The sequence below is a fragment of the Oryzias latipes genome, chromosome 4 (genome assembly GCF_053564925.1).
Source record: "Oryzias latipes strain Hd-rR chromosome 4, Olatipes_Hd-rR_3.1".
NCBI lineage: Eukaryota > Metazoa > Chordata > Actinopteri > Beloniformes > Adrianichthyidae > Oryzias > Oryzias latipes.
Window position 1 is genome coordinate 31,783,582 of NC_136240.1, and position 23,186 is coordinate 31,806,767.

The 23,186-nt window shown below is 42.7% G+C and overlaps 2 protein-coding genes across 10 annotated transcripts in view; one reads left to right on the top strand and one right to left on the bottom strand.

The window, feature by feature from the left end:
- The window catches only part of herc2 (HECT and RLD domain containing E3 ubiquitin protein ligase 2), a 60,254-nt gene that overhangs the window by 29,421 nt on the left and 7,647 nt on the right, over nucleotides 1-23,186 (bottom strand). For 3 of the 8 annotated variants that reach the window (XM_023954498.2, XM_023954499.2, XM_023954501.2), the window contains exons 1-25: nucleotides 17,170-17,305; nucleotides 16,522-16,633; nucleotides 14,687-14,780; nucleotides 14,396-14,527; nucleotides 12,331-12,553; nucleotides 11,305-11,405; nucleotides 8,521-8,662; nucleotides 8,091-8,195; nucleotides 7,837-8,008; nucleotides 6,965-7,135; nucleotides 6,717-6,905; nucleotides 6,436-6,587; nucleotides 5,229-5,386; nucleotides 5,038-5,151; nucleotides 4,698-4,949; nucleotides 4,426-4,619; nucleotides 4,150-4,350; nucleotides 3,703-3,931; nucleotides 3,491-3,615; nucleotides 2,312-2,490; nucleotides 2,038-2,222; nucleotides 1,805-1,960; nucleotides 1,532-1,717; nucleotides 645-821; nucleotides 76-179 (exon numbers count right to left, since the gene is read on the bottom strand). In XM_023954498.2, the coding sequence (XP_023810266.2) occupies nucleotides 76-179; nucleotides 645-821; nucleotides 1,532-1,717; nucleotides 1,805-1,960; nucleotides 2,038-2,222; nucleotides 2,312-2,490; nucleotides 3,491-3,615; nucleotides 3,703-3,931; nucleotides 4,150-4,350; nucleotides 4,426-4,619; nucleotides 4,698-4,949; nucleotides 5,038-5,151; nucleotides 5,229-5,386; nucleotides 6,436-6,587; nucleotides 6,717-6,905; nucleotides 6,965-7,135; nucleotides 7,837-8,008; nucleotides 8,091-8,195; nucleotides 8,521-8,662; nucleotides 11,305-11,405; nucleotides 12,331-12,553; nucleotides 14,396-14,527; nucleotides 14,687-14,780; nucleotides 16,522-16,633; nucleotides 17,170-17,261 (3,945 nt within the window). In that variant the 5' untranslated portion in view covers nucleotides 17,262-17,305. Of the gene's footprint in view, nucleotides 1-75; nucleotides 180-644; nucleotides 822-1,531; nucleotides 1,718-1,804; nucleotides 1,961-2,037; nucleotides 2,223-2,311; nucleotides 2,491-3,490; nucleotides 3,616-3,702; nucleotides 3,932-4,149; nucleotides 4,351-4,425; nucleotides 4,620-4,697; nucleotides 4,950-5,037; nucleotides 5,152-5,228; nucleotides 5,387-6,435; nucleotides 6,588-6,716; nucleotides 6,906-6,964; nucleotides 7,136-7,836; nucleotides 8,009-8,090; nucleotides 8,196-8,520; nucleotides 8,663-11,304; nucleotides 11,406-12,330; nucleotides 12,554-14,395; nucleotides 14,528-14,686; nucleotides 14,781-16,521; nucleotides 16,634-17,169; nucleotides 17,306-17,434; nucleotides 17,620-23,186 lie in introns of those variants that run through there. The other 5 variants (XM_078946287.1, XM_023954502.2, XM_023954500.2 and 2 more) reach the window with 5 other exon arrangements.
- On the top strand, nucleotides 17,886-21,381 carry nipa1 (NIPA magnesium transporter 1). Of its 2 annotated transcripts, XM_004068306.5 has the most exons (5): nucleotides 17,890-18,174; nucleotides 18,260-18,307; nucleotides 18,426-18,516; nucleotides 19,167-19,324; nucleotides 19,397-21,381. In XM_004068306.5, the coding sequence occupies exons 1-5, from the start codon at nucleotides 17,949-17,951 to the stop codon at nucleotides 19,903-19,905; spliced, it is 1,032 nt and encodes a 343-aa protein (XP_004068354.2). In that variant the 5' UTR covers nucleotides 17,890-17,948; the 3' UTR covers nucleotides 19,906-21,381. The 2 variants fall into 2 exon arrangements, with proteins under 2 accessions (XP_020558314.1, XP_004068354.2); XM_020702655.3 differs by lacking the exon at nucleotides 18,260-18,307 and having other exon boundaries at nucleotides 17,886-18,174.

Below are 23,186 nucleotides of genomic sequence, written 5' to 3' on the forward strand. Positions count from 1 at the left end.
AAGGAAAAACTCCAGATAAATGGAACCAGAAAAAGACGTTTTCTCTGTAAAATAAATAGTGAGTTTCTCCAGCACCTCCATGTATTGGCCAACACAAAAAGCCTGCATCGATTCTCTGGTGTCTTCAAACTGCAAAGCTGCTTCCAACGCAACAACAGGGTCCTCTCCTGCAAACTGAGCTGGAAAAGGAAACAAATTACCTCATTTACATGTGGTGATAATGTCATTTTGTCACGTCACTCTTTAAATAAAAAACCATTTGGCGCTCAAAGACAAAACAAAGTGGATTGTTGCTGTAGAATTTTGTAAGATACAAGCACAATATAAATTTTGAAAAGAGGAGAGGATTAAGAAAAAACTATTAGTTTGATGAGTTTGTTTTAAGAGGTAGATCAGAAAACAAACTCCTCATTGTGCCCCATCAGAAATACCACCGCATTCCAAGAACAAAAAAAGATGGCAAACAAGATCCAAGGGTTTTTAGGTTTTTAAAGATTTATATCAGGCTTACATTATCAAATTATCATTTATAACAATGATACTTCTCCCTGTAAGTAACTCAGTTTAAATGCTGTACAGCCTACACACAGAAAATATGTTCTGTATAGTGGATTTTAACCGTTAAAATTTTACTTTAACCTTACCCAAAATACTGTTCCCCGCTAATGACTGGGACTGAGCCTGGAAGTCTTTGATGTCGTACACTTTTCCATCGATTACGGTCCAGAAGCCGCCGTCTTTGTTGTGGTTCTCCAGGTCTGCCTTGCGAATGAGTGAAACCTCTTCATTGTTCTTGGAACTCTGACCTTTGAAGAATGAGCCTGCAGCAACAAAAAGAAAAATAAATACCAAACATACTAGTGATTGCTAAATGCTGCGTTCACACTGATTGCGATTCGCGCATCAAATTCGCGTGGGTGCCTCTTTTGACGCATGTCAAATTCACTGCTGGATGCTTGTCCCAAAATGAGTTCATAACCTTAACACTCATGATGCATGTAAAAGGCTTTACCGTCAAAGGTTTTTAGCCTCTTTGCTACATGGAAGCACAGGCTATCGTTTACAATGCATGGAAGACACAGCTGATGTTTAGAGACTAGTTTATTTTCAAGAGTTCTACGAAAGCATCAGTAATCACGTCTCCATGACAACTTGCTGTCCCGCATTGGTCAGAGAAGGGACAGAATAAAAAATAAAATGAGAGGAACTTTTTATTAATATCGACAAAAATAAGTTCAGAAGAACGATCAGATTCTCCTCCATGTTGGTTTTTGACTCCACCTACTGATCACATCATCAACCTTTCATGGACCAAAGCTGAGTTACTGACTGGTTGACGCGATGCGTCCCCTTTCCCAAAGCACGACGTCCGAAACGCACTGCCGCCAGACTATGGATCCATGCCCAAGCCTCATAACACGCCATAGGACCTCGGATCGTGTCTGCACATTGACTTAACATTGAAACTGGTCGTTCCTGATGCAGGAATGACGTTCAGTGTGAAGGCAGCTTTACAAACACAGTTGTGTACCCATTATTCCTGGCCAAGCAAGCTCCTCATTTTCATCCATTTCATGCCCTGGAGCCAGGTGGTTAAAGCGGTCCAAGTGCTCCAATAGTCCAGCCAGCAGAGGGATGGAACCCGTCTCCTGCATTAGACCGGCGTCGATAGTGAGGAGGAGGGCGATGGACAGAACCAGCTCAGGCAAAAGCACTCCTAACAGAAAAAACAAGTTATCCAGAACTGTCTCCAAAGGTAGAGGCAGGCAGGACATTGTGGTCAAAGATCAGGTCAAGAATTTACCAGTGAGATCGCCCTCAATAACGCGAGAAACTTCAGCAAAATGTCTGCGACCTGCAGAGGCGATGCTTGTTGCCACGGGAAGGATGTCTCCAATGTGAGCGCACAGCAGAGCAATGTACTTTTTTAACAAGGAGCCCACTCCCAGGAGTTCAGGATCTAGAAGACACAAGTCAAATCCATTTTTTCTCGCTTTTAGCTACTTCAACTCAATACATTGCAACAGGAAAACTTACTGTATCCATTGACGGTCTCTGTCTCTGTGATGCCAAGGTACAACTTGCTGACCAGCAGCCTCTGGAAGCGCAGCAGGAGGTCCAGAGAAGCAGAGCGCTCCTTGCTGACATGCTCTGCCTCTAAATAGCTGGAGATGCGGCGAGCCACATCCTTAAGCCTTGCCACGGTCTGAGATGCAATATTCCTATAGGAATCAAACACGCACATTTTCAAGCAGTCATCAGAAGGATTGTGTTGTACAAAGGCAGGTGCATTAGGGTTAAGAGCGGGTACCTCAAAAGCTGCTGTACAAGCTGCACTAAAGGCAGGCTCTGCTTCCCTGATGATTCATAAATGCCGGTGTTGATGAGATCTTTGTCTAGCGTGGTACGACACCGATGGATGGTGGAGGCGTTTGCCTCCTGCTCATCTATTTCCTTTTCTTTCTGGGCTTCCTTCTTGGCTTCAACGTCCTGGGATCAAATAATTAGGAGTCATTTAAGAATGCAGAATGAAAATACTGCTATTCTATCGATAGCATGGTTACATTCTGCAGCATCTTTTTAGGCAGTTAACAATAAGTGTTGGCCTTTCCACTAACTGTAAATGGATAAAGACTGCAACAGTTATTTAAATCCATCCGTTTCCATCCACTCATCCAGGACTGGGTCGCGGGGGCAGCAGTCTGAGCAAAAGTGTCCCCATTTCTGGGGGGACCCCAAGGGTTCCAAGCCAGCCAAGAGACGGGCCCTCCACCCAGTGGGACAAAACCCAAACGCCTCCCCAGGGAGGCATCCGGAGCAAACGCCCGAGCCACCTCTACTGGCTCCTCACTATAGAGGAGTAGTGGCTCTACTCCGAGCTCTCTGCGGGTGACTGAGCTTCTCATCCTATCTCTAAGAGAGCGGCTTGTATTTGGTACCTCGTTCTTTGAGTCATGGCCCATAGCTCATGACCAAAGGTGAGTATTGGAACAAAGATTGGCCGGTAAACAGAGAGTTTTGAGTTTTTTGAGTTTTGTTTTCACCACAACGGACCGGCACAGCGATCACTGCACCAATCCACCGTGTCCATCTTACGCTCCGATCTTCCCTCACTCGTGAACAAGACCCCAAGACACAAGACCTTCTTTCCTGCTTTGCGAACCAAGCTCCTGCTCTGGTCATACAGAGACCAGACAGCCCACGGTAAGGCTCCATGGATCCCACACTCACAGAGCACCTTTCTTCAACACCTTCTCCAAATCGCTGGATGAGCGAAATCCCACAAACCCTCCAGTACCCTAATGGAGAGTAAAGAAGAGCTGGAACACTGTTCCACCACCATGATGGAAGCCGCACTGTTGTTTCATGATCTTGGGTTCGATTGTCAGCCCAACTCTCACCTCCAGTATCCACTTTTTAAATGTTGACTTACAAATCCTCATTATCCAGGGCTAATGGACTCAATGTCAGACAGATCTGATGCACTGACCTGTATCTCTGCAGTGATGGCTGCATCGAGAGCAGATTCCAATCCTCCATCAGCCATTAGGCTGCTCACCAACAGGTCAATCATGAAGCGTCGCCCTGGACTCACACTCATCTCATTTCCACAAGCTGAAATAAGATGGTGCGTAAACATCTCATGGCAAATGGTTTGTTTTGTACTGCATCCATGTTCACAGACTTATGACTTGCACTCACCGGCATTGGGAAGCAGTGAAGACAGCGCTCTTGCTCTTTCCTCCGCAGTGGGCAGCAGAACTGACCAGCCGCTTTGCAGCACAACCTGTGCGGCTGATTGCACCGTGTTGAGCACACCAGCATTGCTGGCCAACGTCACCACTGTTTGTTTTAGGTTGTTGAGCAGAGTGCTGCCGAGTCCCAGACCCAGCTCCTCAGGAGCCATCTGGTTACTGATGGCAGCATGGAGCTAAAGAAAAACAAAAACGCAAAGGAAAGTGTTGAAGAGTCAAATAGTTAAATGACCAGATAGACTAGCTGTTTAGGGCACAAACTTGATAAGATCTAATAGCTTTTTCTTACCAAAATCAGAAAGATTCCAAACACCCAGATTCCCAAAGTGGGAGTCTTAGCTCAATTTTAAACAACACTCAGTGAAAATCTATTTGCCAACAGGCTGTGGCTCACCTGGAGGCGCAGAAGGTTGAGAGTGGCAACCACCATGCACTCCTTCTCCTGAGGGGGGGGCCAGTCTGAGCTGCCGTCCATACCCTCGCTTACTTGCCTCAGAAGGAGGTCAAGCTGCTCAAAGGTCATGTGGCAAACATCCACTACAAAGGGAACCCGCTGGCCAACAGACCACTCTGAGCACGAGGACCAGGCGAAACTCTGAAAGCACAAACACGATTTTATGAGCCCGTCGCCTGTGATGGTAAGAGGAGTGACATCAGCTTCAAAGCAGACCTGTCCTGGACCACAGGAGATCCCCACTATGTGTTTGGAGTTGAGTCCGGGGAGGGCTTTAGGCTGCTTCTTGTTGGGAAAGAGGGTATCAAAGTGCTGCAGCTTATCGTTGCTCCCCCAACTGTGCACTTCGCCTTCGTCAGTAAGAGCCAGGCAATGCGTGGAACCAACAGCAATGTCAACAACTTTCTTTCCTGGAGGAAATGTGACAAACACATCAGTTTTCTCCCTCTTGGAGCTTGAAGTACCCAAATCCCGTGCAGTTGACTTACCCTGAAGGCTGTCGAGCAGCTTTGGGTAGCGGACATGCTCATCCGTCCCATGACCAAGCCGCTGGTTGTCTCCTTTTCCCCACGTGTACACCTGACCGTCTTTGGTGAGGGCAACTGAAAACTGACTGCCACAGCACACCTTCACTATGTCCAGGTCCTGAAGCTTCTCCACAAGCTTTGGCGTCTTGCACCCATCACTACCACCTCTGCCCAGTTTACCATAATCTCCATCCCCCCAGGACCACACCTGACCTGGGGAGTCAGAAAATGTCGATGCAGTCCAGTTAGAAGCAGCAGTTTTTAATCGTGTAAAAAAAAAAAAAAGAAAAATAATTCCAACCATTTTCTGTCACAGCAAGTGTTTGGGCATCACCACTCCCACAAGCCACATCCACCACCTTCTGTCCTTTCAGGGCCGTCACAAGCATTGGTGTAGTCACATCTTCACTAGAACCTGGAAAACCCACAGCGAGTTCACTTAATTTCCAAACATAGGCAGAAAATGACTTGTGTAAAAGAAGGAAGTATCACCATGACCCAGTCGACCATAGTTCCCTCTGCCCCACGTGTACAGCTCGCCGTCAGCTGTGACGGCAGCACTGTACGTGCTCCCACAAGCAATTTGAACCACTTGCTTTCCCGTCTGTTTACCACTGAAGGTCGTGATCAGTGCGGGCTCCTCCAGGTATCTGAGGTCAGGCAGAAATCCAGATGAGAGATTGTTTCTCCAAAGTGTCACAAATGTAGACTGGGTCTTCAGAAAACATGCTTTTTAAACCCCAACCCTTTAATTTGATGTTAATCAAAACGAGTAGGGAAAAATATATATTCTATAGTTAAAAACCGTTCCTATGAGCTTGCTTTTGGTCATGTGTTTAAAGGTTGAAAGGCTAATGAGAGTCTACATATTGATGAAGTTAGTGAACAATTACCTAAATTCCAAAGAAAACATCTTAAAAAAAAAAAAAAACATTCTGGCTGATTCGGAAGGAAGATTCATTTTGGAAATCTAGAAGATTTCAGATACTGATTGTTAAGTTAAAACAACGTATTTGGATAGTTTGTTTTTGCTAAAAAGAGCCAACGAAGAAACAGAAGAGCCTTCAACTTCAAAATATAGGAAAACTGCATTTCACAGACAAACACCAGGACGTTTTACTGAAAATATGAATTTGTTGGGACAGTTGATCCCACAATCTAAGCCTCTAAGCCTGCTCTGCTTAAAATTCAGCAAGCAGCTGTTAGGCCGATGCTGCTAATAAAGTTGCTCAAACAGTAGATTCACGTTTATGATTACGAAAATACCAGTTTTTGTGACTTTATTTTTTTTCTTTTTTGTATTTATCTGTTGCACCTTAAAAGTCGAACGAGGCTGAAGGGCGCCATGCCCCTTTTTAATGGTTCCTACAAAAATTTAGTGTACAAATAAAGCTTAAATCTGCTGCAAATAATTTACAGAGGGTGAAGATTAACTTCACATTTACAAGTTAAGAGAAACTGGAAGCTAAACTAAATAAATAAACGGACACCAACTTCTGCCGGTCCATAAAAATATTGTCTGACAGTAAACCAGTCCGTGGCATAAAAAGGTTGGAGACCACCAGGTTAAATCATTCCATTAAAACTCAAGATACTAAAAATCTTGTTTTAAGCGCCGATTCCCTGTGGCGAACACTGAAGGGAAAAGCCAAAAGGAAAAGAAGCGCAGTTCTCAGAGCATCTTATGGTAATTCCTTACGTTGCATCTCCATGTCCTAGGCGACCACCGTCTCCACATCCCCATGAATACACCTCCCCACTGGTGGACAAGGCCAAGAAGTGCTGCCCATCAGGGTGAGCCGCGAGCTTAACAATCTTCCTGGAACTCAAACCGTGGATTAGCATTGGAGCCTATGAGCAAAAAACAAAAAGAATTGAGTGAAAACAACCAGATGTATGGCTGTAAAGTTCAGAGGCTTCTCCATTTCTAAGCGGGAGGGGTTATCAAGAGGCAGGCATCTCTTGTGCTGTAAAACTGACCAGTGTTGTGCTCTTGTAGTTCTGGGTGTACACAGCTCCACTGCGGGACAAGATGAGGAAGACTTTTTCGGAACAGACGATTTGTGTTACGCCAGTGCTGGATAGGGCTTTGCAGTGAATGGGTCCACAAACATTGGCATAAAGCTTCCAGCCCAGAAGCCCCCAGGCAATCACTTCCTGCAGAGATCCCTGATAAGAGAAGAGTCATGTAGAACTTTCAAGAAAACGAGATTAAAAGGAGTTGGTACCTTCTGTGATGGAGAGTTGCAGTTTGGCGGGCTGCAGGGAGAGGCCAAGCGGTCCAGATGAGCCATAATAACCACTGCAGTTTGTCGAAGATCAATGGCCAAGTCATTATCTTGGGGTAAGGTCAGGTAGCGCAGGAAACTCTCGTTTGGACTCAGAGGAGCTGTGAGAATCTAGAAATTACAACAACACAATAGAGGTACACACAATCATTTTCTGGCAGCATAAAGACATTTGACTCATTTGATCCACAGTCCTGTTTCAACCTCTGAAGATTATTTAATGGTAACCATTGAATGTATATGAGAACTGGACTGAGTGACCCCTCCCCCTCATCTTCCTAATAGGAAGTGGCCGCTAGGTCCAAAACGGCCAAAGTCCCACAGTCTTCTATAGAGAAATAAACAGCCATTAGTCAGTCGCTCTGTTCATCAGAATAACCATTCTTGCTCTGATACCTTGGTTCATTATATTTTTTATTATTCATTATTCAATTTCTATATTGACCAATCAGATGCCTCAAAAGTATGTGGACACATGTCCAACGTTGGAAATGTTTGACAGATTCCCCTGAGCCCGATTTTAGTGAAAGGGGTGTGGACGTCCAACAAGCTCACTCCTGATTGGTGAGAGGGGTTGACACAGAAATGTTAATTCAGACCAACCAATCACTGCTTACTGACGTCCACTGGCACCAACATGGCGACGTCTTTACTGCAAAAACAATGGCGACTAAATCGACTTCATTTGGTTGTAGCTGGAATTAAGCCGTCATCAATGGATGACGTCACGCTCACCCTGTCCAGCCCTCCTATACAGTCAATAATGGAAACTTAAAGAGAACATTGGGGATTCTTGAATGGTGCTCTTTTACCTCAGGATCTTCTTCAGAAATGACCTCCTCCTTGCTGCTGTGTATGTTCTGAAACCGCTGCAAGAAGGATAATAACGGAGCACTGGTTCCCTGCGTGGAGCGTTCGTTGTCCATCTCCCTGGTGCCGTTTTCCCACAGACGTAACAGCAGCAGAACCACGTAGAGCAATTGACTGAAATGTCAAAAAGAAAGGTTTTCATTGGGTCCAGAACAAAAGAAAAACATAGTTTTACATGTAGCATACGGATGGATACCTAAGAGTCCCCCTCTGTACGGCCAACTCCAACAAGATAGCAAGAACGAGGTGTTGGTCCTGCAGGGGAATAGTGCCTTTGGTGCTGCCATTTCCATGCACATCGCTGAAGGCAAACAGGAGAAAAACATTTAAAATAAATCATGTTTATTCATAAATTTATCCACATGCTACAAAAAAGGAAGACAGCAAAAAATGTGTGTGTTTGTGTGTATAAAACAGCAGTTAAACTTTAGTTAAACTGCTTCCAGTTAGGTCAAACCGTTATCTTAATATACATTTATATAAATAACCAACAGATTATATTCAAGGGTTTTCAGTGTAATCTGCAATACTGACTGAACAAAGTCTCAGAGAGAAAAACTACCTAAAATGGCAGAATAATAAAAAACTTCCAACAATACGCAATTGTTTGTTTTGAGTCAACAAACCTCAGGAACTTTGTGGCTCTCTCAACAACTTCCAACCAAACGGGGGACACAGTTGCCTCGTCAAATAGCGTGGCCTCAGGAAGAGCCCGCAGGGCGTCGAGAGACTCCTGCAAAAGCTCCGTGCAAAGGTCTGCATCATCTCCTGCACAAAACAGAGGTTTCACATTTCATTTACAGCCAAGCTCCTTGGCTACAGTCCAATAATATAACCTTGTGGTTGTTGATTTTTTTTTTTTTCAAGCTTAAAGAATGCTATTTATAACAGAGTTATTTGGTGATAGAAAACAACTCAAATCAAGTTTAAAGTAAATGAGTCAAAAGATGAAATGTTTCTCCCAAGAATTGTTAGGAAACCGGAGGAAGAAGCCCCCCCTCAGTAGTTGTCCTGTGTTGATTTGTAATGCAGGATCCGATTATGCATCTATTCAACATCTGGATTGTAAGACGAGCTGCTGTTGCACATTTGTAGTCCAAGAATAGAGCTAAAATAAAAGCAAGAAGCTTAACTGTCCATGTGGGGGAGTGCTCGTGTGTGCCGCTCGTGTTACAGGAAGGAGGCCAGCACTTTGTTTCCTCTGAGGACAAAGAGCTCTCAGCCAGAAGACTGAATGAAAACTCCATCGCAATGCACCAATCCTGGACCCCCCCCCCCCCCCCCCCCCCCCAATATTTTTACATGAAACAACAGGAACCCTGCATTATACTTTCAGATTTTTACATTTATGTTTATTATGATGCACTATGCTATAAGAAAATAAAAAAATAAAAACAGGACGAGGAATTTAAAACTTAATTTCAATGTTTTTCTTCAGCAAAACGAAGTAAAAAAAATTTTTTTTAATAACAAAGACAGAAATTTCTGCATCAACTAATGTAATTTGTTTCATCAGAAAATAATTTCTACCATTATGTCATCATTGGAGAAAAGCAGCTAAACAAAAATATAAATATTAATGTTCTACAAGTGAGATAATATAGATGCATCCAAAGCAAAAAAAAATTATAATAAACAGAAAAAAATGAATTTTATTTTAATGACTTGAGCTCTTTATGTTTTACCTGCTTATAACTGTTATTCATGTCCAGAAGCCGTACAAAGCTGAAGCAGCAGCTGATTATATAGAGATTTGTTTTCATTTTTAAAGTAATTCGTCAAGCTGTGATACAGAAAGAGCTGCTGTTGGCCATGTGGATGCTGTAAACCAGCAGAATCACTTATGAGCCATAAAGGAAACAAATCTGACTGACGGCGAGGAGCAGAAGGCGCTCGTTTTTAGGAATGAGGTCATCTGGAAGTAACTGCCTCTGCTTTTGTTTTACCCGTCCTGTCCAGTCGCTGAGCAAACAGAAATGGAGAGCTGTACGTGTTGGACAGATTTTATTATTAACAGCTGCCTTTGGACACACAACCCATTTTCTATCTGAGGCTACACTTCATTTGTATTCATTGTGTTATATTCCTTGTTAGTTTTGGACCAACTGGAAGAGAAGGAGTGAAGGAGATGCTTAAGACAGGAGGACAAAATGATAAAAAGGGGTTAGGAGAAGAAATAGAAACACACAGATTAACATAAATGACTAAAAACTCACATCTGTGAAGACCAACACAAAAAACAATGAGGAAAATTTACATCATTACACAAATAGACTAACTCACAAGTTGGTGAACAGGTGCGTGTGTGTGTGTGCGTGCGTGTGCGCGTGTTCCCCAAAATGGACAATGATGTTACACAATGTAGAAAGAAAGTTGAGAACCTGGGCCCCTCCACCACCAAGACCGCCCCCAGGACCAATACAAGGCCCCGCCCACTCAAAAAATTACACCATCTCCCGATTGAGGTTGTGGGGACACCACAGAGGCCCCTGGAAGAGCCCCCACCCAACCCATCCAGGCCAGGCACCTGTGGTGGGGCCCCAAGTGCTCATCACGGAGGGTAGCAGAAAAGCCAAACCCCCGCCAACAGACATGGATTAGCAACCCCCAGGCCACCAGCCCCTCTAAAGTCATCGGGTGTGGGGAAAGAGTTATCTTTAGTTTGGGCAGACATTTACTCCAAGTCCATCCAATCCGACAGCAGATTCCTGCATTCAATTCTGACAACATTGTATTTTTTTCCCCCCAGTTCAGTAAAACCAGTTTTAGCAACAGCGGAGTGTAAAATGGCAGATGCCCCCCCCGTCCCCCCGTCCCCCCGTCCCCAAACACACATGGTGCAAGAGAAGCTGTGACTTCAGGGTTAACCCTCATCAACTCTAGACACGTTTCTGCAGAGCGTCAGTAGTTCATTGGAAACTCACCTCTAAGTTGTGGGTGGGACTGTTGGCTCAAAGCAACCCCGCCCCTGCTTCCCATCACCCATCTGTTTACACGCTCTCCCGTTAACTTACAGCCACCCTCCCACAATCTGCAGGAAACCTTCGAACTGAACGAATTTTAAAACAGACTGACCAAAAATCTGAAGGACTCATGGAGAATAAATACAACAGTCAAAAAACACAGTGAGATAAATGTCTCCATGCCAGATTGCTCAAGGCTTAGCTCTCCTCCTCACCAAAACTATTTTGCATGTAAATGCCATCTAATCTTAAAGTAGAACCTATGCCCCACCAGGCGAGTCGTGCACTTTCTCACGGACCTTCAGTAAACAGAACCAAGCCCAGGATGGAAACAGGGTTGTGAAACATGTGGGGTTGTTTACTTTCAGAAGCTCGTCACGTGGGCCGCACATTTGTCAACAACCACAATCATCTTTACCAGAAGACAAGGTTTGGAGAAGTTCTTACCTGACCTCCATGCCCGGCGGAGAAAAGCAAAGGCGAACGAGAGCGCAGCCCTGGAGCCGACTCTAGCCAGACCTTCAGCGCTTTTACTGACTGGACGAGGGCTGAGGGAAACACACTTTGTTTAAAACGCTTGACAGAACATTTACAATATCTCGAATTGTTTATCTTTTAATTACACTGCAAAGAGACAAAACTAGCTGCTGCTTCCATGTTGATTTTCAAAAGTTTATCTTTAATATAACAAGAAAGGAGCAAAACCAAAGAATTAGAAGAATCAGAACATCAGTTGCTTTCAGAATTAGAACAGAACTGGCAAACAAAACAAGAAAAAACAAAAAAAAACAGCATTTTGCTCTGGTGTGCAGTCAAAGCCACGTTTGCTTCATAAATTATTGCAATTTTTGTTTGTGCCTTTTGTTTGTGCCTTAGCATGCCAACACATTAGTAATACAGGTAAACTCAATAAGACCTAAGCGACCAACTTCTGCTTTCAGAGCTACAGTCGCTCTGATGCACTGGTTTGCTCCAACGTGAGAGCGCACAATTACACAATCAGGCTGCACACACAAACCCCACGCCCACCGTCTACTGCGTTTACAGGTGAACAAACGGTCAATAAACTTAAGTAAAGCAACGTTAAATAAATTCACAATAGTCAAAGTTGATCAAAAAGTGTCAAACTGGCTCCTGCACATAATGCAACACATTCCTGCTCTTCAATTATTCTAAATAATTCGTTTTTAGCCACAACTGTCAACTACAACAACGACAAAGAGTAAAAATATAACTTTAATAACTGAAACCCAAATAGAAGTATGCACTAAATGCATTGTCCATAAAATACTGGCGCGTTTTAAGTTTAGAGTCTTTTTCCCCTAAAAAATTATTTCTGTTGGATCCAATTTTCTCAATTTTTGCCCTTTTATCAAAACTAAAAGCAGGATGTCTTTACAAACATGAAACTTAACTTAACTGTTCACTCCTCAGGTACAGGAAGAAAGACAGGAAAGTGCCTCGTGGCTTTACCTCTTGTTGTCGGCAGCAGGCCGAGGAGGAGTGGAGGGCATCTTCCAGCAGAACTTGTAGGTCTCCTCCCTCATGCTGTGACTCAGAGAGATGAGGTAGCGCTCCAGGATGACCAGGCGCTGACGCAGCCGCTGAGCAGAGAGGGTGCTTTTGGCCAGCTGAGCCGACAGCTTCTGCTGGTCTTCCACGAGGACCATCAGACAGTCTTTTAACTCCGTCTCATCTACAGTACAATAAGAAAATGACTGCTGTTGTTCACCGTGATTTAGAACAAACTCATTTCCATGAAACCAAAGATTCTAAAGAGAGAGCCCTTTTTTTTATTACAGTTTATCTCTAAAATCCTAAACTAGCACAGTATTTCATGACAGTTCAGCAGAGCTGCTTCCCACTGAAAAAGAAAAGGCACCAAATGCTCTTCTGTTATGTCCTTTATGAAGCCCAAAAGCTTTGCTGCCTCGGTCAGAAAGGAAGTTCACAGAACCGCCGCAGGGGAGGACGGAACGTGGCCAAAATAGAACGCCAAAATCCACTTAAGCTTTATGTAAGCCAGACTGGCCTGAGGTTGCATGAGCAGGTCTACAGTCAGCTGTGCTCAGTCCTCCCACCAGAGCGCCGTCCCAGTCAAACCCTGGGGGTCCCACGGCCAAGAAAGACAAGGAAGGAAGGAGAAAGTGGTCCGGACTCTAGCAACTCAGTGACTGAGTGGTGGAGTGTTCACCCTGAGACTAGCAGATTGTGGGTTCAAATCCACAGTCAGGACATGTCAAGGAGTTTGAATTGGGATCAAATCCCGCTCTGCCTGAGACTCAGAATGAAGTTTGTTTAATATTGAAAAGACCAGACTACCTAACGCTCACTTCTCCTGCAGGGAATGTGGGGAACACGCTTCACACACATGTCTAGGCCTGCAGAATGAATCGTAAATTTATCATTATTGCGATTTCAAGCTGTGCAATATCCATATTGCAAAGGGTCAGCAAAAATCGCAATAAATAGTTAACCTTAAATGTGCTAAAACAATCTTATGGCAACTAACTGTTTAATGAACTGAATAAATCCCTTTAGGCATTTGACCAATCAGATGGAGCCCTTCATGTTGTTGGATGGAGCTTTTATGTTACACGTTGCCCTCCTAATTAGACGAAGGTCATTTGGAGAATAATTTAAGGTATTTTAAATTTTATTTAAATTAAAATTTTGCAGTAAAATGGAAATGTTTTTTCTATTTGTTCATTTATCGCAAGTTATATCGTCATTGATCATTTATCGCAAGTTTTCCTCATATGGTGCAGCCCTACACAGGTGTGTGTGTGTGGGTGTGTGTATGTCAACTACCGGTAATAGGACTTTGTCTCAGAACAAAGATAAATGCATCTTCCTACTCATTTCAACACAATGGAAAGGCTCTGAGCTGTTCGTGCTGAGCTCAGCATGTTTCTGACATCTGACCACACAGTACAAAAACAGGAAATGTGCAGTTTGAGGTGAACACATCCATGAAAGAGCTCTCCTCCATGTAGCGATCTAGTTCCACCCTCTAAATGACCAGAGGAGAGTGACTGCAAAGCCCAGTCAACAGAAACAACCGAGGGACTGAAGATCATGTGGATCTACACCTCACAAGTCGACACTCTGCTTATCTCCAGCCAACATTATACCGTCCCACCCAGTTCCTCTGGTAAACACAGCCTGAGCGGGAGATGAGACCCCCCACCCCCCCACCCCTTCTCTCTTTACTACATCTTAATGTCATCCAGGATCCTCTGGGTATAAATAACCACAGAGACCTGCAGTGTGCAAGTTGTCATTTCAGAGTCCACAAGTCACACGCCTGCAAAACATGCGCTCATCACGGTCAGACAGGCCCGGTCCAGACAAACTGAGGGGTCTGCTGTATGTTGAAATGGGGGGGTGATACGGTGTCTCGACAACATGTAGCTGTTGTGAAACTGACTGGTGCTAGCTTGTTATTAATTACACAACTTATAGGGGGGGGAAAACAAAATCACGGCAGAAAAGCAGAGCAGCACACAAATGCATTTACAAGAACCAACAATGTTACCTGGCTGCCGGCCCCAGTCCCACGACTCGATGATGGACTGATGGACGGATAATGGCAGGTCTTCATCTTCCTTCCTCTCTTTGTCGTTAGGCTCCTCTTTCTTCTGGGTTCCAAAACAGTCTGTGAAGTCTTCTAAAAAAATAAAAATGTACCAATGCGTTTGCTGCACCGCTGCAAAGACACACCTGTAACCTTACCAAGTAACTCAAGACAGGTGAAGATAACATCCCACACACACCAGACAGCAGCAATACATAAACCTTTACGTCAGGCTCAGAGTGACAGTCATACCTGGGTTTATGGACTCTTCTCCATTAAAGGTTATCTCCTCATCTTTGACCATTTCATTCCACATCTCACTAAGCCCCTCTGAGGAAAAGGCTCGCTAAGAAAGAAAAAAGAAATCTCAGTTAATTTCAAAACAAATGCAACAAAATGACCGGAGTTTTCAAAAACACTATTTTTTCTGAATCCAATTTAAATCTACTTAAGAAAAGGGATTAAATAAGTAATCTTCCAAGGCATTTTAGGTATTCTATAATGTAAATAAATGCATAAATTAGTCGTTTTATTATGTTAGAAACAGGAGAAAAATTCGGAAACCCTTTGGAGCCGACTGACAGGGACGTAAAGAGACTGCAGCGTATTGTGCGCTCAGCTGAGAAGGTGATTGCCTGCAGCCTTCCATGTGTCCAGGACCTATACGCCTCCAGAACCGGGGGCGTGCAGGTCGGATAGCAGCCGACCCTTCTCACCCTGGACATGGTCTACATGAACCACTCCCTTCGGACAGAAAGCTAAGGTCCATCAGGACCAGAACCTCGAGACATAAGAACAGTTTCTTTCCCTCTGCAGTAAGACTCATGAACACATTTTAACTACTCCCCCCTTAAACTTTTCACTTATATATCTCGTCACCAGTCCACTACCTGTACCTTCTCCATCCACAGTTTGCACTGTATACACTATTTATTTCTATTTATTGTTCTGACCATTGTGTCATTTTTTAATGTTGCTTACTGATGTTCATTTATTTCTATTCCTATATCTGTGAAACTGCTCTGTTCACTGAAAATGGCAATTAATACTCCTTGAATCAGAGGAAAAGCAGTTTATCGGCTCCTTTAGCAGTGTGTGAAAGTCAACACATGCTTTCCAGGAACAGAGATCTCAAATATCTGAAACTCTTTCAACAACAGAAAAGGCCAACCTAGCACATTCTCTAAGGTTGTGTTTTCTTGTGCACAGAAATACCACATCATTACCTGAAGGTGCATAAGGACTCATCGGTTCAGTCAGGTTAGACAGAAACATTTTTGCAGGCAAGATTGTAAAGCAGCCTAAGACAACTTGTTGAGGAAAACATTGAGCTGCAGAATATGGACTGGAAACCCCAAAGTCAGAAAGTGAGAAGAGAATGAGATAATAAAGTCCCACTCCAATCGGCTTTTGATCTACTGTCAAATCGTTCCCAGTCGTCTCATTGTGATTGTCCTGTTTTTAGCCATAAACTGAGAGACCTGTCTTTTTCTAGGACAGTTTCTGCAAAGCAGAGGTGGTTTATTCAGAATTTACATCTGAATTGTGGGCAGGACCACTGGCGCAGGGCTACCCCGCCACCAGTCTGTTTAAACCCTGTCCCGCTCGCTTACAGCCCCCCCCTCAGACGGCGAGCGATCATGGAGCTATGCATTAGAAGGAAGCGGAGCAGGGCGCTTGTGGCCGGCCGATTGTAGTTTCTATGTCACTGCTACAAGCTTTCGTTTGTTCCTGATTTACAATGATTTGGATAAAGAAATGGTCAGTAATCCAATTTTAGGCTTAATTTTCTTAATACATGACCTCCATTAGCAACAAGAACATGCTAAAAACATGAAAAACACTATTGTTAATCAGAGTGAGTCCTTCAATGTGAAAATGTAGCAGTCTCTATCCTTCCTAATAACTATAGAAATACTATTTTGGATCAACTAGACCAATTTGTCAACAAGTTAATCTAACTAGAGTGAAGGAAAAACTATACTGATTTGCAGCAGTCTGATGAAAAGTTCAAAATTGTGTGTCTAAAAACAAAAAAGGGGGGGGGGGCTCAGAAAGCAAAGTAAGAGTTTCTTTTGAAGACATACCTGCAAATCTATTTTCAACCATTTGTCATGGTAACGCATCTGAGGGTTGAGAGTAAAAGATGGAGAAGGCATCTTTTTCCCCCTCTCCTCTTTGGCTGCAAAAGCAGCCGACCTGCAGCACACAGACAGACGAGGTAGATTCACACAAAAATCCCAACAACAGGAAAAGAGAACACACGCCGTTAAAATGTAACATGGCTTGGAAGGACTTCAGGTGGAGGCACGTCGTTAGCATCCAGCTTCATTCCACCCCCGTGTTATGAAATGTTGACCTATATCCTGACATGGAAGGAGCTACGAGCCTCTGTGACTCCCGTTACATTCAAGCAAATACGTCCATCGCTTCAAAACACGAGTGCAGCAGAGTTTAATGACAGATAAACACATTAGCATTACTGATTGGAAGTTAGCTTAGCAACAGATTTGGCTGATGATCTCTTGCAAACTGCTTCACTTTCGACAGGTTTGCTTAAAGAGATTATAATGTTTTTTCTTTACTATAATTAAAATGTCTACTGTGATTCATTTCGACCCTGTATATCCTAAAACTACATTATGGCCTTGACTTAAATAACATATGTGTCAAGATATTGCAGGACGTTAGCATGTCTGCTAGCAGTTAACATTGGCGAGTAGAAATATAAATACCTAATGACACCGCGATTGATCCACATACAAAGTCTTAGTCGTTCAGCAATATTGGGATTCGCGTAACAAATGGAAGGCAAACCGGTGTACATTAACAGCTAACCAATGCAGCGATAGTTAGCCAACTCTAAGCTAGCTGCTGTGAGGGTATAGACAGCCTTGAACAAGCTGCGAATACATGACACCGCACCGGCTGCACCGTATCGGACAAATGACCATCCTAGCTCTGAACTGGCCCGTTTGTGACAATTAATTCTCAGGTTACCTGTGGTTACTTCTGAATCAATTTTCGTCTTCTCAGTTGCTCTGCATTACGAAGGCGTTTCAAACTGTTTTTGAATGACAGATCGCGAACTAGCATCTAGTTAAAAGGAGGCTGAGTTATGTAGAAACAAATTACGTAGGCCTGGTGGAGAAGGGAAAAAAATGTTTAATGCACTATACCGCCACATTTAGCAGGGGCGGGAACCGTCTTCTTTGAGGCAGTTGTTCGTAGCTCCGCCTATGTAGACTGAATGGTATTATAAGGTGAACGTCTCTATTAGGAGGGACGTAAGGGGGAGGGTCCGCATAGGATTTTAATACAATTGCTCACTGGGTGGCGCTGTAACCTCGCGCTTTTCACTATCCCAAAACTGTCATAAGGTTAATCTTTCATAAACAATAATATCTATTTTTAAATATTATATTACACAAATACAATACATAATTATTTAAAATAGGGGGGGGGACCTCTCTCGGATGGTTGTCTTCGCTTACGTCATTGGTGGGAAGGACCAATGGGAACCGGGACGAAGGCAGAGGAGGATGGAAAACACAAAACGACACAAAAGGGCTGTGTGATAGTCGATGTCAAAGTTCAAAATGCTTTAATGGCGGACGGCTCAGAATTGCCCGTCGCTTCCTCTGAAACTGCGGGAATAGTCATCGCGGTTTTGTCGAGTTTCGTCAATGGCTGCACGTTCGTGCTTCAGAAAAAGGGGATTCTCCGCTCACGTGAGAAAGGTAAGGAGGACGCACGTGACAGGATGTCTGTCAAAAGGTGAAAATAAAAAGTGACCAACTAAGTGAAAAAAAAAATGTCTTCCAGGTGTGTCCTATGTCACTGACCTCGTTTGGTGGAGTGGCACTCTGTGCAGTGAGTATGAGGCTGTGTTTTATCAACTTTAGATGCTGATCTTTATAGAAAATGACTCAGAACTTTGCATTATTTTCCTAAAAGAACATAAAATTTATGTCATTTCATCTCGTACTAGTGATAATTGGACAAATTGGGAACTTCCTGGCGTACAATGTGGCCCCTGTGGTCATAGTTACGCCTCTAGGAGCCCTTGGCGTTTTGTTTGGGTAAGTTTATGCTCAACTATTTGACATGTTCTTGGGTATTTTTGAAACATTTTGCTGACCAGGACAATAATTGTTCGTTTTAAAAAGCCTACGAGCAATATTTCTTTAAGTCATCATAACCAAAGTCTACAAAAGGCCGGTAAAAGTGGGGACATTACACACTACAGATTTTAGTGACTGCTGTAAAGGTAATCGACTCGTTTCAGACACACCGAAAAAATGAATGAATTTAGCACGTCTAAATGTTGTTAGCACGTATTCACCCAATCCTAACCCTTCATCCCTGTCAGTTCTGCCAATGATAAAGCACTGGGCACACAGATTTAAAAAAAAAACTATAACTTAGTAATAATCATAACATTAATAAAAGCCAGTTTAGAAGGTCATCTCGCTCTATGACGGAGCTTTGTTTACAACAGAACTTCCAATTTCTTCTTCTGTGGATTTATCCAGATCTATCACTGTTACACCAACGCACAGCCAATCAAATAGTGTGACGTCATCATTAGGTGCAGGCTATGTTCTGGGTTTTTTTACGTTCTTTTATCTAATATGTTTGTTTCTGTCTGATGGGTACAACTGAATTTCTGCTCATGGGGATGAATACAGTGTTATCCATCCATCCATGTGCATGTGTTGTTTTGATGCAGAGCTGTGCTGGCCTCCTGGATCCTGGAAGAACATTTGAACATCCTTGGGAAGTTGGGCTGTTTGTTATGCTGCTGCGGCTCCATTGTGCTCATCATTCATTCCCCCAAAGCAGAAGCAACTTCCAGAGCAGAGTTTGAGGAGAGGCTGTTTGACCCAGGTAAGGAATCAAACTGTTTTTTTAACTGTCAAAAGAAGAATAACCTAACTTTTTAATGTCCTCCTTCAACAGTGTTCGTCACTTACATCCTCCTGGTGGTCGTCCTGCTCATCGTTCTGATCGTGTGGATTGTTCCAGCTCATGGCACATCCAACATCCTGGTGTACGTCAGCATTTGTTCCCTCCTGGGGAACTTCACAGTACCCTGCAGCAAAGGACTGGGCTTGGTGGCCCCGGATGCTTTCGGGGGAGGCGCAGCGAGCGGCGAGGCGCTGGCTCTCCTCCTGGGCCTTCTGGGGACGCTGGCCGTCAGCATCCTCACACAGTTCTACTTCATCAATAAGGCGCTGGAGTGTTTCAGCTCCAACATTTTTGATGCCATCTACTATGTGGCGTTCACATCCTCTGTGATTTTTGCGTCTGCGATTCTCTTTAAAGAGTGGACTGCACTTGCTGTAACCGACTGTCTGGCCATGCTCTGCAGTTTAACTGTGGTGTGCGTCGGTGTGGTTTTACTACGCATTTCCCAGGCCGCTTTGATTTCCTGGAGGAAGGAGCCAACCAAGGATAAGATGAACTAATGAAAAAATTTATTTTTTTTAGTGAATTTAACTTGTATGTGTTTTCTACTTGCTATTATTAGCTTATTCCTTTATTTCTCATCAAAGATTATCCAGAAGACTTGCAGTTATGATGTCAGCCTGAGCCATCTCTGGCTATAATCACATATGTGGTAAAACGTAGTTAATAATTTAACTGTCTCTCCTCTAAATAGCCAGCGCTTCCCTCAAAGCTTTAAGAGGAAGTCTCTTTCTCCCAGTGCCCATCTGTCTTCCTCCTCCACTTTGATTTATTCAGTTTTCTTTGAATTATTCAAAGACACCTCGTAGCAGACGGTCATCATTATGGTTTGCTAATTAACTTCTTGTGCTATAGTTCTTTTGGGATTGAAATGCCAGTTGTGTATGACTAATATGTTATCTCTCCTGCTAGCTTACAGCCCCTCATAACCCAAAGCTAATATTAGCGGTGCAGCAAAAATGACGAGCAATTTTGGATCTGTCCAGCCGTACAGGTTAGAGTCAGATGTCAGACGAGAAAAACAAAGACCTTCACGGATCTAGTCGTCTACAAGTGGAGGCATCAGAATGGAGCTTGTAGCTTCACTGCTACAAGCTTTTTCAAACTGCATTTTTTTTTTCATCTGCTACTGATTCACCACCATTTGAATTTTAGAAAGCAGTTTTAATCTAAGGTTCTTTAGTCCATGATGAGAACAAAATGCTACTACAACAAAAAGATTTTCATTGTAGAGGGTCTGTAAAAATTTCAGGTGGCCGGTAATATTGACAATAGTTAAAGTACATATTAAAAAACATAATTTTATTTTGAATTTAAAACTAAATTTCTCACACATTCATAAACTCTTTACCCAGAGAGTCTATGGAAGTGTTTTTGTCTGTGACAGAGCAGAAAAGTCCAAATGAGAAAGAAGACTGGATTAGGTTGTGACCTAAGCTTACTGATGAATAAAAATAATTTCATAACTTTCATAACAGCAGTCAATTATGAAGGCTGTTCAGTAATTAAATAGGAAGGAAAAAGATTACCTTTAAAATAAAACAAATGAAGAGGGTTCAATTCACTATTGTGCATGGGGTTTACTTTAAAATAAAGAAACTCAGATTTTTAGAGGAATGAAAAGATTTTTTCTTAACCATGTTGTATTAACCACCTTAATTTGTAAGGGGGTGTACACAAGCAGAGGTCTGAAACCTTAAACAGCAAAAGAGCCAAAAATACTTTTTATTTATACTTTTGTTCCCATTGAGTTATCCATTTATAAAATGTAGCTTATAAATATTTATAGTAAATACATTATAAATGTTTTATTATATTATTTTTGACAGCAGCACAAAGAAGTTCCTTTCAAAATAAATCCTTAACAGTGGTCAATAAATCTTACTGGTGTAAGATCACCTATGTTCAAAAAACTAAATAAATGGCAAAACTACTAATCCTATTGTTTATTCAAAAATAAAAGAGAAGTGAACCTAGTTTGGACTTTCATGGTCTGCACCTGCCACTCATGGTGTATTTTGTTAGATCTGATAAAGTAGTATCTTTTGATTTGCACACTTCACAATCTACAAAAAAATGAGTATTTTAGGCCTCATCCCCACTAAACAAACGGTTAATTATTCTATGTGTATGGTTTTATAAAACCGAGAGCTTAAACATTTGTGCGCACGGATGCCGAAGTGAGTGAAAGATGTGGTCATATGTGCGCGTGGACTTGCTGCGACTTTTCTGTCTGATCTCTCTGGCATCCACCTGCCGGCCACCGTACGTACAAATGTTTTCATTGAGAATTCAGTAAAAGCTTTTTTTTTTTAAATGGTGGCACGTGTTGCGTTTACAATGTAGAAACAAAGTTGGGAGAGGGAAAAAAATATGAAAGTTACTGGAGTAAATATAAATCAAATAACTCGCCACATTGAGGAAGTGACGTAAGACTTGCGCATGCGCAGATTCGTCGGGTAGCCTTTTCACGTCAACTGACGTCACCACTCAAAGGAGGGCGTCAAATTGGGTGAGGAGCGACACAAAAATTAATTACGTCATATTGCATCATTTTGTGTGCCAGCAATGTGACGTTACTGTGTCATATTGCATCATTTGTGTGCGTTATTGTGTCATATTGCACCGTTTGTGAGACAGCTAAAAGACATAAATATAGGTCAGTAGAAGAACTTAACTCTAGTAGTCTAGAACTGGAGAAAGAGTCCAAGAGAGACAGAGGTGCAGAAAGCGTGCAAAAAAGAGGTAAAGGCAACAAATACAGTTAAAAACAGTTCATTCGGATCACACTGCAAAACCCAGAAATGGCAAGTCGAAAAGCAGCAACAAACAAACAGGATTTTAGTGACACTAAAATCTATAAACTTGTCAAAAGTGAATACGATAAAATAATTCACGAAAATTTGGAAATTTATCAAAATAACCTGGGCAAGTTGGAAGTAGAGAATGAACGTTTGAGGAAAATGCTTGAAGACCTCCAAGAAAAACACAACAAGGAGGTGGAACTCTCTAAAAGGGTCTCAGATGTGAAAAAATCACGGAAAGAAATCCTTCTGGAGAGAATCGCCAAGGAAGAGGAATTGGAGACCTTGACTGTAAATCATGACAGGACAATCAAAACAATGCGTGCTTCCCATGAACAGGAAGTTGAAGAATTGAAGAGAAAACATCAGAACGCTGTGCAGAAATTAAAAACACGGTTACAAAACGAGAAAGACGAGGCCGTGAAGAACACAGCAGCTGAATATGGAGGGAAATTATCCAGGCTTGAGGAAGAGTCGTCCAAAGAAATTAAGCAGTTGAAACGTCAAACTGAAGTGCTGGGAAACAAAGTTGCAATGTTGACAACTGCCTGTGAGGAAAAAGACTCCAAAATTGACGATTTGATGACGACTTTTTCAGATGAAAGCGAGAAATTCCAAATGGCTCTAAGGCAGGAGAAGTACAAGGCAGCAGTGGAAGCTAGATATCATGAATTAGATAAAGAGGACTTGAGAGACGTGATAAGGAAGCACAAAAGTGAATTATACTTTGGGCTGATTGAATCTTTCAAAGATGAGGTGTCAGAATTAAAACGCTGTATGCAACAGAAAGATACAACAATTGATGCACTGCGGAGCTGCAAATTTGATTCTGACTGTCGCATTAATGCCTTGGACGGCAGAAACCTTTATTTACAGTCAAAGGTTTCTGAATTGGAAAAGAATCTACTTGAAATGAAGAATAAATTAAAAGAGGTGGGATCTGAAGAAACACAAGCCAAATTGGAAGAAATGGAGAA